The sequence below is a fragment of the Strix uralensis genome, chromosome 6 (assembly GCF_047716275.1).
Source record: "Strix uralensis isolate ZFMK-TIS-50842 chromosome 6, bStrUra1, whole genome shotgun sequence".
Lineage (NCBI taxonomy): Eukaryota > Metazoa > Chordata > Aves > Strigiformes > Strigidae > Strix > Strix uralensis.
In genome coordinates, this window is record NC_133977.1 from 30,405,246 (window position 1) to 30,421,148 (window position 15,903).

A 15,903-nucleotide genomic window follows, 5' to 3' on the forward strand; every position below is an offset into this window, starting at 1 on the left:
AGTTCATCCCAAGAGCAGGGCTCATACTTTAAGAGAAGTTCCTATACTGAGGTGGGTTTCTCGTTCTCTGAGCAAAATTTCATCATGGAGATCTGAAAGCTTTCCTGATCCCAATTTCATTGAAATTAATGTATCCTTTTGAAAATCACCCCTGAGATAGAGAACTGCCCTATCTTTACTCACTCTAGGTATCACATATGTCAATAAAATGCTAATTGTTTATCACATTGACTTAAGTTGCTTACATTAAGATAAAGTTCCTATATGGAAAAAATAGCATTTAACAAAAAAAGCTTTGAAAAAACTGAAACATAGTAACTGTGACAGAATCAGGGATGAGATGTTTGGCTAGACATTTCTGGATGTTATCTCGGACTCCTAAACTATGTCACTCACCAGAAACGGAACAAAGGATTTTACTATTTTTATGCCCATAGGAACTGTACGTTATTGTTTCATTATATGGTACGATAGCTAAGAGTTGCTGACAAAAGATGGGAGCAAATACAGAGCTCATTAATAAAAATCATACATCATTTCCCTCAGAGAGATAGGAAAAGGAAAAAAAGAGCACAGGAAGAAGCACAAAAAAATATACACCACTTAATATTTTTTCTCCTTTGAATAACAAGCAGGAATGAATCCAGCCATTCAAATGCACCTTGCTAGAAGTGAATAAAATAGATGTCTTAGATCAAACTGGCAAATTAGCCCAATCCAAGCCCAATTTTTGTTCATGTTTAAGGTAAACTGATCGACAGGTTATTAGGTTTTATCACCTGGAACAAAACACAGCAGAAGGAGATTTTTTTTTTTTTAAATTATTAGTATATTACTATTATGTATTTAAGTATTATTATTATGATGAAAACAGAGGCACATATCTTAAAGTAGAAAAGGGCATAGAAAACAATTCTTATCAACTTTTCTTAATGTATTAGTTTTCTTTATTAGATTTTGCTCTTTTAAATTCCAATCATCTGTGTATCATAGCACAGCACCAGCCTAAATGGTTGGTATGAAATGCACATACTCCAGGCTTTTGACTGTGATGGGCTCAGCTTGCCCCCTTCTGTTGTGCCAGGCAGCCAAGTACCAAGCAGTTCCCAAGGCCTTAGCAATTGGAATAAGGCCTTAAAAGACATTTAAGCTTTGGCTTTTCAGCAAATTACATTCTTCTCCATTTTCCTTATTCCCTGCTAACTCCTATGACAATAATTAGCCATCTCTCTTGGTCTCCTACAGGGACTAACAGCCTTATCACCCCCTGCCTTGAAACATCCTCCTCTGCTCAGCAGGTACTAACTGCCCTATTCACTCAATTTGACTACCTAGATAATGTAATAAATTAAACTCTGAGCAACTGTTTCTAACCTGTAATTTGCTAAAGGCTGATGACTCCCAAAAGGCCTTGTTTGCTCAGAAATGTGAAATTTTTTTCCTCATATGTCAACAAGTCTTCTAAAAAGATATGGTCTCTCTCCCCAAAAGACTTGCTTCACTTACGGTCATCACAACTATCAAAATCCTAACACAAAGAAACTTTTATATTAAGAAAAAGAGAGTTTATTATTGGAGCTACATACTGGATTAAGTATTTACATACTGAGAGTCTTCAGAATTGTAGAAAAAGCCAACTGAAATCAGTTGGAAAGCTGTCATTTAGATAGACTTTATTTCAAGTTCTTGATTGAGGTGACACAATTTCTTTTAAAACAATCCTGTTCTGCCATCCAGCAACAATAAATTGGGACCTTAAAATTAATGCTATCTATATAGACTTTCTTACTATTCCACAGTGCAGATAGGATGTGAAGGAAACTCATCTGAAGACCCAGACAGCAGACAGGAAGATAGAAGAAACCATAAAAAGCTATTTTTACAGGAATCAAATATTTCTGGAATATGAGTTCACTTGCCTTGTCTAAAGAACAGCAAACTCAACTACCTTTTTAATGTGTGTGTGTGACTCACACTTTCATTAAGTAATTGCATAAGTTTATTTTTTTTAATAAATTCAACTTAGTCTTATAGGAAGTTGTGAAAAATGTCAATAAATAGTTCCAACAAATTTATTTATGATTTCTATAGTCTGATTGCAGTGCAAAAACTAATGAAAAATAAAAAAATTAAGAAAAAAGAAAAGATAAATCTATCTCCTGGTTCTCCAAACCCTAGTAGGGGCCTTCAAAAGTCACCAGCCTGATACTCACAGGTATATCAAAACTTGCAATAGTGGCAAGAATAGTGGTAGAATAAGACGTGTGTAGACAAGTAAATTCTTCTCAAGATGAAAGTATCTCAAATCAGCTTAATAAAATAGCATGTTTGGATTCTCTATAAAGGGAATGAATTATTAGTTTACATTCTCCTGTCACTAGGTATCTTTCCTTGCTCTTTGATGCAGGCAATGGGTTATTTCCCTGAGGCACTACAGTGATGCATTTACATGTCACCACATCCCTTGCTGTGCTGAATTGTCACTCGCAGATTCAACATGGCAGGCCAACGTAGAAATTCAAGATTATCTGAGGGCTGACAACTTCTGCCTTACAAATATTTTGCACTCCTCTCTAGTCAGTGCAGAGTTTGCTCTGCTAAACAAAAATACAACTCCAATTCCTGTTAGCCAAAGGTGATGGAAGGGAAGGGGGGATAGGGTTTTCCTCAATTTCAATGAGTACATAGGGTGGATCATTGAGAAGGTCAAACACAGCATCTTTTCATGACCTCTTAATTTCTTTCCTTCAGCTAGACAGCTTCTTATTTTGACATCACAAATCAGTGACACATGAAAAGACTTAAGACCCTGGCCACATGTCACATTGGAGCAGTTTTTGAAGGTACAACCTGAAACTAGCAGTAGGTAACCACCGGTGGCCAGGATACTATCGTTATTTTCAGGATGCTATAGCTATTTTTCTCTTAACTACTCCCTCAGCCAGACATATTTAGCAATTCTCAATGGATTTATCTTCCTAGAACTTGTTCCATCGTCTCCTGCACCTACATACACTCTTAACAAGCACAACATCTTTCAACGAGGAATTCACCATCCCAGATATCAACAGGTCAAATATCCTTCTGTGAAGGACAATTCCCCTTCTGCTTCTTGTAAATATGGCTCCTATGGTGTATTTTCCTGCCGCTAACTACTTGTCCAAGAAGGGCGAGTAACTGCTGTACCATTTCTCACAATGGGCAGTCTTCACTTCTTTTGTGCTGAGAAGACAGCTAGTAAATAGGGCAGATTTTTAGATTATTATTTTAAAGCATTTTCTGAGGTTTCCCAAGGGTCCAGCCCTACGACCATAACAGTGGTAATTACAGAAATTTGACTTCTCATAACCTCTGGCAATTAAAACCAGTAATCACTTTGGATAGCAAATAAAAGATCCCTTATCATTTCTCCACACTCAGTGACCTAGGGGAGAAAAAAAACACAGAGCAAAAAAACCCACAACATACCATCAGGGACAGAAGAAACCCCAGAGAGTAGACAGCCTGTCCAAATAGATAGGGCTACCATATAGAGAGGTTAAGTATCAGGCAATATAAAAATGGAATTCTGAAGGCGAGTTCCAGTTCAGAGACAGGCTGCCTCGTTATCTTGAGATGTCTTCTCCAGGGGATTTATTGCAAGTCTGACAACTGCAAATGAGTTACAGAAAAGAACAGGCAGAATGATAATCACAGCCACCACCCAAGAGGACAATACATAGTACAGTACTCTGTTATTGACAACCTGTAGTTTCTTCCTCTGACTTTAAATGCAGCTGATTTGGGACCATTATTTATATGGATAAGTAACTACTTCATAAGAGGAAATCTATACCTCCAAAGCTGATGTACCATTCCCCTGCTTGTGTGAAAGATGTCAACAGTAAAAAATCCAAAGTTGATGGGTATGAAAACCCACAAGTTTGGCTCACTGACTAGACTGTGTTAACGTTCACAAAGGCACAGAGAATGAAGCAGAGACTGAGTGTTGAAGTCTGCCGACCTTTTGGAATCAAAAACTAGTGTCTCTGAGCATTAATGACTTTCTAATCTCAAACCAGCCAGTTTGTCCTCAAATACCTTTTGTTAGGAGACAAAGGTATTTTGGGTACTAACAATGCAGAACCATCTCTGGTGATCTCTCAGCTTGTGGGGAGGGAACACAGCTATACAACACATTGTTGGAAGAAGTGATTCCAAGTCCCCGACATATTTAATTATTCTTCTGTGCTATTTCTTTCATCATATTTCCACTCCAGACAACCCTAGCAACTACAAAGACATGAAGCAGAGAAGCTTGCAGCTCCCTGGGGATATGGATTGTTTCTTGAAAACCTCAATGAACTTTGAGTAAAAGCATTTAGTGCAGAGGAAGTCTGGCAGGCAAAAGACTACACTTAGTAAGAACAAGTTATTTTAATTTGAGTAAGTAAATTGCTAAGAAGTGAGGAAGAGCAGGAAGATGGGAGAGGGAGATCAGTCTGTGAAAGCTGGAAGTACCTGAGAGTTGCTAGAGGAGATAAATAGCTGTGATGGAAAGGATGCTGGAAAACCAGAGATTTACAGGGGCTGTTTCCTATAGAAGGATGTTCATCTAAGATTATGAGGTGCTGTGAATGTGGCAACCTTTCCATGCACTTTGCATACTTAAGCGTCACAGACAGCATGTATCAGCTCATAAATCTTGAAAAATGCAGTACAGCAACCAGCCTTTGAAAACTATCAAGTTAAAATCATGACTTCTGTGAGGGAGATTGGAAGATGGGGCCAAATCCCTGCTACCTTAAATTGACAAAAGGAGCAGGATTCCTGACCTTCAATCTAGCATTGACTGAACCAAGTATTGTGATAACAGAGTTTCATTGCTTGGGGCCACGTTATACCCAGACAACACCCTTTCCGAGAGAAAACACATTACAAAGTTGTTCTTTTCCCCTTTAGGAAGGCCTTCCCATTACACAGCTGTCAAAACAACCAGCTATTTAATGACCTAAGACGCAGACCAGAGCTCTTTGCTCCCCTTAGAAAGTAAGCTGAGGAGAAGAGCAATTTAACACAGTTCATAAGATTTGTGCCTTAGCATCCTGAGTCAGAGCAATCAAACTTCAGGTTATTAAAGCAAAGTCTCTCAGGCTAGGGGAACATCCTGGAGGAAGTCTTGACTGCCAGCAAAAGAATGCAGCACTTCTCACCCATCACCTTTCCACTTCCCATTTCCCTGTGTATTCAGCCTCACCCTAGGCAGGGAAAATAAGGAAAGGAAAGCCTTCTTGTGGTCTTCTGGCTTGCTTTGTTGTAGCTTCAGTCTGTTTATACACATTACTACAAACTAGAAGATGCCATGAGAGCCAGAAGCAGTTTCACCTCCACATTCTCCAAAGACACAGTATTAGCCAAAAGGCATATATCAAAGTGTGGTACAGGAGTGAGGCATGAGCTAAATAAAGAGCTGAATTATTTACAGTTTGTCAAGGCTGCATGGGAATACACTGTTCTTTCTACTTATGAAATAAAATGTTCTTTATTTTGCTCATGATATATTTAAATATATCTATGATTTTGGACATTATTATGAGTGAAGTTATGTTTATGTTTTATGTTAGCAGGCTGGATAAGACCATAGTTCCTTTTGCTTTACCTCTACCATCTCACATTTAGAGACACTAATATCAGGTCAATGGTTCTCAGAACTGCCAATACACTGAATATAAGGGGTGGCACAAACTAAAATATTTCCAATAGTAAAAGAAACATTTATTCTTCTCTATAATACCAACTCAAATAGCAAAATAAAATTTTGCTACTACTGTACTCCACAACAGTGATGGAGAGTGGTTCAGAAAATAAGATTTCAACTGAGTTAACCAGAAGAAGTCTTTATGACTTCTATCATCCCATCAAAAAGACACATTTTAATCTTGGAGAAGGAATTAAAAAGTTTCTCCAAACAAATTGTAATACACTTGGAGAGTCAGAGAAATGTATTAATTTCCACACATGTCTTTCAATAACTCTCACCACAGCAGTCAGTGCTGGCTGGTGTTAGCCTCATCAATATCATTTTAACAAGCTAATTATGCCCATAGATATCTAAATCTGAACTCCACTCATTCAGTGAAGCCAGCAGCACCAACAGCATGGAAGTAAAGAAGGAAAGCATACATTATTGTCTCTTACCACAGTATAGATCTGAGGTTTGCGTCTTTTTGCCAGGTCAATTATATTGACTCCATTGTAATAAAGGTTCTCGATGCACCCATGGAAATTTTTCCTCTGAAAGGTTCCTGGTTTCCCCGGGACAGGAATACCTCCAAAACTGAGCTTTTGGAAAAAATAAGAAAAGTATTTAGCTATCACCCCAAGAGAAAGAGGGCAGAGCCCACTCCATGCAGCCAAGGCAGGACATTATCTAAGAACAAGTCACATTAATAGCATCCTGCCAGAGCACAAAGCAGGTCCTGGCTGCCCAACAGGGGAATTACAGGCTGCACAGCATTACAGCTGTTGGAGAAATGCTGCTGGCACAGACAGCTCACTAACTTGAAAACAGCTTTTAAGTGCCTTGACACACCACTTCACCAACCCAATACCACCAGCCCTCCACCCAGGAACACCCAATGCACAAGATAATGTTCAAATGGTCTCCAGCCCACAGGCCCCATGGGCCTGGAGGCTGCCACCCATCAGCAGACCACAGCGGCCAGGAACCGCTGAGCAATGGAGGAATAAACTCTTCATGTCCACAGAGCACTGGGTTTGCCTGAGAGCTGGAGTCAACCCTTTCCACCAAACATGTATCTGAACAGTTCTGATTTCAGCCAGTGGAGGGTAGTATCACACACGCAAACTACCCCATTTGCACCTTGCAATCGTTTTCCCTAATTTTCACTGTGGTTTGGTCTTTAAAATACTCGCATGTGGTATTTGAGACAGATCAGCGTAATGAAGAAGTTCTGCAAGTTACACATTTAAACAAAACTTCTGCTGGGCTGTTGTCTAAGTAGTGGAATATGTTAGTATTGTGCAGATTACAACTCATCACTCAACTGGAGGGCTGAAAGTCCTAGGAGGATAAAGAGCCTAAGAAAACAAAGCTTCCAAAATCCTTGGAGCATGATTACTTTAGATTCTTTAGAAAAGACAGACAGACAGACAAAGACATAAAGACAGACAGAAAGACAGACAGAACCCACACCCCACACCTCACAACCCCCAAAAATTCTGATAATCCTGTTTTCTTTTGCCAGATGACACAGCTCATTTCTAATTAGCTCCACTGGCCTTTTTGGCAAAGTCTTACTACTGGTGGTACCACTGGATTTTTACTCATTTTTCCCATCGCAACCAGCAGCATCGTGAGTGATGTAATGCCGGTGGGGATCCTGCAGTCATCACAGTTCACAGTGGTTCCAGTGCATCAGGAACTGTGCTGCAATCCCGCTGCATCTGCTGCAGCAAGGGCATGCACTGCTGTGTGGTGCTGTCGACACTGACGGCTGCTGAAACCTGGTGAGCCTTATGCCTCTGTCACAACTCCTAAAGGCTTGTCTCAGCTCATTATTACAAAAATAAAGGGAAATTTGGGGGTTATTTTTCCTCCCACTCCACCTAACAAGATGGGATACCTAAGCAAATGAAACCTCCCTGGATAACCTTGAAAGTACTTCTTTGAAAACAAGTCCTTAATGAACTTACACCTCAGTTGTATTCATTGATCAATTCAGAGAAACAAAGAGGGAACAGACTGCTGTTTTACATCACTTGCAGGGTTGTTATTGGCATGAGGGCTTATGTGGTAGCAATGTTTTTTTCCAGTGAGAATCATTAGTTCTTCCCTTAAAACACCAGACTTTCCTTCTTTCATGTTCTATTTCTTAAGTCTTCTGTTTAGGGACTCTGTACTGGGTTTCAAAACCAGAAGAAAAATCAATATCAATTACACCACTGCATTACTAAAAAAAGTTTCCTTTGTGATTGGCAATAATTTTAATTACCAAACTAATGGTTTTATTACCCTCAGTAAAGCCTTCAATCCCTAAAGTGTGCTGAGATAAACTTTCAGTAGACTGTATTATTGTAACGTTCAACTGAAAGACTGTGCAAACGGAAAGAAAACACACTGCGTGAAATCCTATGCAGCAGGGGCCAGGACGTAGTGCCACAGAGGTCAGTGGTGATGCTGATTTACATCAGCCAAAGATCTTCTCTACCATGCTTCCTGTTTTGTAATATCTGGAAAAATGTTCTGCAAATACATTGAAGCCTGAGTTTTCCCTAATTGACATCAACCTTGTAGCAGGAAGCAAGGAATTTTATTACTTTGAAATTAAGAAAGGTCATGACTATCATTTGGCTTTTCTGAACTCCATCTTGAAAGTAGATACAGCTTTGGCCCTTGCTAGTTCAGTCTGAAGCTGTTACAGAATCTCACTGCTCAAATGTGCTGTCCCTACTACATGTGCTCATGATTTGGTACAGCAGTGCCAGGGGACAGGTACCACTCTCTCCACCCTGCTTTGTGAAATGCAAAGAAGGGAATTTCAGCTGAAACATGAGAGGAACAGAGAGCAGGCACCTGCCACTGCCGAGCTGTCTGCTTTTGTCTCTTGGGTGTGCTGGGAATTGATCCTTTTCAGAGAAATGAATTCGAAGTGCAGAGGGGAAACTTGTGGTCTCTTAAGCAATGCCAGCTCAATGCATGCAGACAGGGTGATGGCTCTGACTGTGCAAGCATGACCCTGTGCCTTGTGGGCTAGCAAGGCTTGGTAGACAAGCGCGTGGGGATAAAAATGAACATGGGTAATTTGTACTCAGGTGTGCGTTGGTGGGGGGAACAGATGAGGAACTGCCTTGCATATAGATATGATGATATAAAAAGTTTTAAAGGTATTTTTTACTGACTATCAGTCACAAGCACTGAACTGCTGGAGTGATATAAACTGCACTCTGCCACGCCTTGGGCTCATCACAGGGGAGCACACCAGCCTCAGATTTTATGGGCAGTCAGGATGTTTCCTCTGCTCAGTCCTCCTTTAGCTGAGCTGCTCTGGCTCCCTAGGCCAGGATGCTCTGCATCACAAGCCCAGATATGAAGGGATCTGGGTCAGAGTTAGTTGTCTTAACAGTTGTGCTCAGGGTCTTCCATTCCTACTGGGAAGACAATGGTCTTTACCTGCTCATCTCTATGTGGAGAGCTATAATCTGAGCAACTGGAGTCACAGCTCAAGCTGGTATCCCCATGGTCATGTCAATCAGATGCAGGGATGGCATGCAAAAATCCCATTAAAATCACATTGGACATGATGACACAGCACCTCTCCATACAGATAAGTGCAGTTGCCCCCTGAATATTTGACTAGAACCCAGACTATATCTTTTAGTTTAGCTCAAAGTCTGCCATACTTTGAAGTGTAAGCATAATCCATTGCATATTTGCCCAGAGATTGGCCATTTTCTGAGACTGTTGTACATAGAGTTGCACTGACATAGCCTATGTTTGTTAACTATGAAAGAAGCTCTCTGGAAAGAAAATATTAAATAAAGAAAAGATCTTTGCTGGAAAGAAACAGCTCATAGGGTGGTTGCTTTTCAACACATTCATTTTATATCAATTCAGCCTGATCTCCCAGGTTATAACCTAAAGGGCTTCACACACCTCATAATCAATATCCAGGTGATCTGAATCCCCCTTCGTTCGGAAATGCTGGGTGTGCTTGTCCACCGTGAAGTTCACTTGCTTGTTGAAGCGCTCTATGAGAACTGAGTGCCAGTGCTGGTCATCCAGGAGGCTGCCCAGGGTGACGGATGTGTGGCTGTTACTGAAGTGCAGGTTGGAGTCCCCTAGAGGGGCAGAGACAGGCAGAAGACACCAGAGTTACCTCCAGCCCCTTAAGTGAAGCATTGGGACTTAAGGGGAGCACAGAGCAATGCTCCTAGATGCAAACTGGAGCTCTGCTCATCAGAAACAGACCCTTGTCAAAGCTTGCCCTGGATATTTTGGGCCTCTTATTCATATATATATACACGCACATGCACACATACACATAAACCAGGAGGTTTTCCTGATGCTGCACCCACACAACACTGCAGCATGCACAGGATCGCTGCTCTGCCTGGCCATTGGTTCTACTATGCATTTGAGGCCTGGTGTTTTAAGAGCTCCCTTCAGATTGCACCAAAAGTCTCCTGTCTATTCACATTAACAGACCACTCCTGACACTTCATTTTCAACTACGTGCTTTTTGTCTTTTAACAAGAAAATTGCGCCTGTTCATTTTCAGAGAAAAAAAAGCCACAAGTCCGTGAAGCAACATGAACGCGTTTTGTTCAGCTCAAAAAGATTCTTAAACCTGGCCTGGACCTCCAAAAGTTTAGATCAAGAGTCATAAAAATATTTAGGCCCTAACCCTGGTGATTTCAAGCACCCTTGTTTTCCATCTGGTTACATGTCTGAACACTTCTGAGTCTCTCATTGAAAGGGAGTATGTGTCCTTTTTTGTATTCCAGCAGAATGGAGAGAACACGTGCTCCAAAACTGCCAGGCAAGATGCAAGCAGATTCAAGAGCAGGCATCAGAAGCCTTGCCCATGACATATGAATGCACACAGAGGACTTGAAATGGCTAAAATCTGTACATTTGGGGGTACTGCTGAAAGACAAAAACCTCTTATCTCAGACCATGTATTCACAACAGCATCTCCTCTGGAAGAAGTGACATAATATATTCAACGGTACTATATCTTACCCTAGTATGAAACATTTGTAAGAGAAGGACAAATGAATGGAGCCAAAGAATCCCACATTCAGAGACTTTGGATGTAGCTACTTGGTCCAAGTAACATCCAAATATCAAATCAGAAAAATGCTGCATTATCATTTCTACTCTTTGATAAACTAAATAAATAAAAAGAAAGAAAGGGAGGAAGAAAGAAAGAAAATACTAGTTGGAGACTAAGCAATTAATGAGCTTATGAAAAAATTAAATTCAAGAGCTGTGGAAAATTGTTACATTTAAAACAAACATATTTAAGTATGAGGGGAAAAATGCAGAAAAAATTATCTATGAATTCTGTTTTAGTTTGCTCCCACTAGTTTATGATTTCTTTTAATTCCCCAAGTCATAAACAGGGGACTAAGATACTGCACCGTTGCCTGCTTTATCTGCTCTAGACAGACTTCTTAAAGTGTCCTGGAATTGCTAATCTGAGATCTGCCCCTGTTAATACTATACATTACTGGATACTACATCTCTCACTTTTTTAAAACCAGCCTTGGCAGTCTAAGCAACATGTACATGAACTGCAAAAGGCTCAGATTACTTTAGTCAACAAAGTTACTAAGATTGAGAATGGCAGTGAAAACCTTAGACCTTAATTCCCTCCTCTCCTTGCCCATTCCCTCATGGTTAAAGGGTTCAGCTTTCCATCTGGTTGGGCCACTGAGGTTTTCAGACCAAATTCAATACCCAAACAGGGTAAGTGCAGCTCCTGTGCTGACCAAAGTACAGCAATGCAGGCATGGAAACTTCTGACCAACTCAAACCCCTCAATATGAGAAACGTGACTCAGCAGGGTCTGCTGAGGCCAGTACCATGGGTCACCCACAGATGAAGCTAATGAAGATTTTGCCACAAGGCTGGGAGAGAGGGTATGATTACTCCTACTACAGTAGTTCCTGCTATTATCAAAGTGCTTTAGTGAATTCACCAGGAAAACGCAAGCATCCTTCTACAGCAAGAAATTAAGCCAGCCTTTAATCTGTCCCAACATGATCATACAGTGATGGTCTTCCAGATATTTACAGTTTTCATCTGAAACCATCTCCAGAAGCAAAGCAATACCAGTGTGCACAACGTTTTCACCAGAATGTTTTAATTTAAATTCTGTATTCTCAGCTCAGTTCCAATCACAGAAAGGAAAAAATAAGACACAAACCAAAAATAAACCTTTGCACCCCAAACCAAACTTTCTGGGAATGCTATTCTTAAAAATTAATAACAATAAAAATAAAAAAGGAGGAAGGGAAAAAACAAAACTTTTTTTTAAATCACTGCTTGAAAGCATCATCAGGCAAAGGTCAAAACTTCAAAAGTAATCATTGAGCATCTCAGCCTTGGTTGGCACTAGTTAGAAGAACCAGGGTCTCTTCTTGGTTCAGCTATCATGTCCTGCATGACATAAGTCTATCCTCTTTTGCTTCCCCTCCCACCTTCTCTGACCAGCATTTAAGCTGTGAGCTGTCTGAGACACACAGCATGTTTTGTTGATCTCAGCTGGAGTTTCTAGATACTGCCTAATACAAACAGTTGATTTATAAAAGCAAACCAAGACAATCCTTATAACAGTAATATGTGACCCAATAAACCTAATTACCCTTACCCAGGTTGATGTGCAAGGAAAGCTTCCCTTTCTGCAGTTCCAAGGTAACGTAGTCTCCACGCTGTCCTTCTCCATGGAATAAGACTCCATCACCCTGCATGCTTTTGAACTTCAAGGAAACCACATCTTTGAATGTGCTCATCAGCTTCTGATTGAACCTGTAGAGGAGTGAACTTCTGCCATCGAAGTCTGCAATATCTGACTCTGGGAGAAAGAAGATGGCAAAATGAAGAGGAGGGGCAGCATCAGGAGAGGGACTGTATTTTTTCAAAATCTTTCCAAATATCACTTGAAGCCAGGCATTCTCAAAGCATACAATCCACAGGACATACATGGCATCTGGCCAACCACATTTCACTCATTTCCAATCCTCTCCCTCTGTCTGGGGAAAGGGAAGACTAGGATGAAACCAGAACTTCTCTGCACTTCTCCTCTCTCATGCAAGACTGCTTTCTCACTCAACTTTTCAAAACAGAACAGTTGACTTCCATCATATTCAGATCTCCAGAACAGGCCTCAGCATGTTTACTGTATGTCTCAAACACACCCAGGATGTTACTCATTGCTTTGAATACTTCAGTTCTCCTTCCACTTTTTGTAGCTTCACAAGCATCTGTTGAGCAGCTTCTGCGTGTCAGCCATGCCTGCATCCACCTTTGCATGCAAGTAAGCATCGTCTTAGTTTCTGAGGGTTGGCTGCTTGTTTGTGATGGGCATTTATCAACCATGTTTCTGCATGCAAATTGACTAGGCTGGCAGGAATACTCAAATATCAATTCAAAAAGCTTTTGAAGGGATTTCATGGGAACTGGGCATCTAAACTGATTATACACCTTTGAAAATCCTATTAAAAAACACATTTTCCTCTTCAGCCAGCCTCTAAAACCCAATCACTGTGATGGGAAACAAGCTTCAATTCTTCAATTGCAATTAATATTTCCTTTGGCAGCAGCAGCCTGCAGTACTCTCTTTTTTATATAAAGTGGTATTTTAAGCAAAATTTATTTTTAATAAACTTACTTTTCTAAATATATATATATATAACCAGAATGTTTCAGGTACCTTTAAATACTTTTAACTAATAGATTGTTTTCAAACGTGTGACTAACATATGTAAATTCAATTCCAATTTCTATCCTGTTTTCTATGCTGTTTCACGTCTTTGTTGGCAACATGGATAGTGGGATTGAGGGCACCCTTAGCAAGTTTGCCGATGACACCAAGCTGAGTGGTGCGGTCGACACGCTGGAGGGAAGGGATGCCAGCCAGAGGGACCTCGACAGGATGAGAGGTGGGCCGAAGCAAACCTCATGAAGTTCAATAAGGCCACGTGCAAGGTCCTGCACATGGGTCGAGGCAATGCCAAGCACAAATACAGGCTGGGTGATGAGGAGTGGATTGAGAGCAGCCCTGCAGAGAAGGACTTGAGGGTATTAGGAGATGGAAAACTGACTATGAGCCAGCAATGTGCACTCGCAGCCCAGAAGGACAACCGTGTCCCAGGCTGCATCAAGAGAAGAGTGGCCAGCAGGTTGAGGGAGGGGATTCTCTCCCTCTACTCTGCTCTCATTAGACCCCACCTGGAGTACTTTGCCCAGCTCTGGGGCCCCCAGCAGAAGAAGGACATGGACCTGCTGGAGCAAGTCCAGAGGAGGCCACGAAGATGGTCAGGGGACTGGAGCACCTCCCTTATGAGGACAGGCTGAGAGAGTTGGGGTTGTTCAGCCTGGAGAAGAGAAGGCTCCAGGGTGACCTTATAGCGACCTTCCAGTACTTAAAGGGGGCTACAGGAAAGATGGGGAGGGACTTTTTATCAGGGAGTGTAGTTATGAAAGACAACTTCTAACTCCCTGAAACAGGGCCTGAGACAAACAGGCCTGTGAGAAACAAGGACTGAGAAAAACAGCCTGAGAAAAAGATAAGGCATGGGGCAGGGGGGAGAAGGCCCAACGAGCTGAGGAATGTCTCTAACATGCACAAGTAACAAAACTAGAGTCATGGGGTTGATAGTGTGGATTTTGGAGCTGATAAGCCTGCCTGGATAGCACAGGATGCAGCTGGAGGAAGGAGCCCTGTGAAGACAAGATGGTTCTGCTCTGGTGCATCTTGTAAAGTTTCAAGGGCCATCTGTCCAGTGAATGACCTTTGCTTCATTATCCACAAAATGCATATTAAAGTTGACACCCCTGCATATGCTAATGAAGATTAACAAAATCAGGCTAGTTACATCATCCCATGAAGCACCTTATCCCTCCCCATACATGTGATATACAGATAGGTAGGTTGACCTAGGGGAGGAACCCAAGGAAAGTGTGTATAAATTGAGGGGGGGGCGAGGAGTGAAAGAAAAGGAACGAAGTGAAGCAAAGCAAAGTGAAGTGAAGACGGATGCACCTTGAACCCTCATTGGCAGGACCAACACAAGAACCCAGACCGGTGATCTCTATTTCTACATCTCTCTCTATCTCTCTTATTCTCTTTTTTCCCCCTTTTGCCTTATCATCATTAGGTAATGCAAGGCATATTATATTGCTTGCCATAACTCGTTATATACTTAGTCAATTATCATTTACCCAATTAGTACATTGTGGGAAATTAATAAATGTCTGGACTTTACATTGTGGGAAATTAATAAATGTCTGGACTTTGAGACTAGTCTCACCGTTGTCTGCTCCATTGGGGACTTACAAATCTAAGTCACTTGTCTCCCTTGTTTGAGCAGGACGTGACAGCAGTGATAGGACAAGGGATAACAGTTGTGAACTGAAAGAGAGTAGATTTAGATTAGATATAAGGAAGAAATACTTTACTGTGAGGCTGGTGAGACACTGGAACAGGTTGCCCAGAGAAGCTGCGGCTGCCCCCCTCCCTGGAAGTGTCCAAGACCAGGCTGGATGGGGCTTTGAGCAACCTGGTCTAGTGGAAGGTGTCCTTGCCCATGGCAGGGGGGTTGGAACTAGATGATCTTTAAGGTCCCTTCCAACCCAAACCATGCTATGATTCTATGATCCAAATGCAATTTGGCACAAATTATGGATAAAATATACACTTGTAAATAATAAATCTGTCAATTGCTATTTCCTGTTGTTAAGAAAAATATTAACAATTAAGAACACCAGATGATGAAGAATCTGAACAAGGGTTTACTAAGCTATGTAACTACTGGGATATATGTGAATAAAGACAAAGAATACCTTCAGAGTAACCAAGAAGAAAGAGCACAGACCATCTTTGTTTGCAAACCACATGTTTTAATGACAATCCAAGGCTATCAGCTTTCCATTTTCTTTTGAAAAATAACTGAAAGGTCCATAAGAAAAAACCAATCAAGTCTTCCAGGTCAGCATCTGCAGTGTTATTAAAGTTGCTGATTTAAGTCACATAAACTCCCTTGAGAGTTCTTCTATCTTTTTGAGCATTAATGGTAGATTCATTTGCTCCTCTTTGAAAACAGAAATAACAGGGATTTTTTTTTCCCCCTCTTTTTCATTTTTGGACCAAGATTTAAAGAGGTTTACAATTAAAA

General features: G+C 41.0%; 1 protein-coding gene across 1 annotated transcript in view; it reads right to left on the reverse strand.

Moving 5' to 3' along the window:
* The window catches only part of CNTNAP5 (contactin associated protein family member 5), a 294,672-nt gene that overhangs the window by 142,977 nt on the left and 135,792 nt on the right, over positions 1-15,903 (reverse strand). The window contains exons 5-7 of the mRNA XM_074873542.1: positions 12,378-12,581; positions 9,656-9,840; positions 6,178-6,321 (exon numbers count right to left, since the gene is read on the reverse strand). Coding sequence (XP_074729643.1) covers positions 6,178-6,321; positions 9,656-9,840; positions 12,378-12,581 — 533 coding nt within the window. The remainder of the gene's footprint in view (positions 1-6,177; positions 6,322-9,655; positions 9,841-12,377; positions 12,582-15,903) is intronic.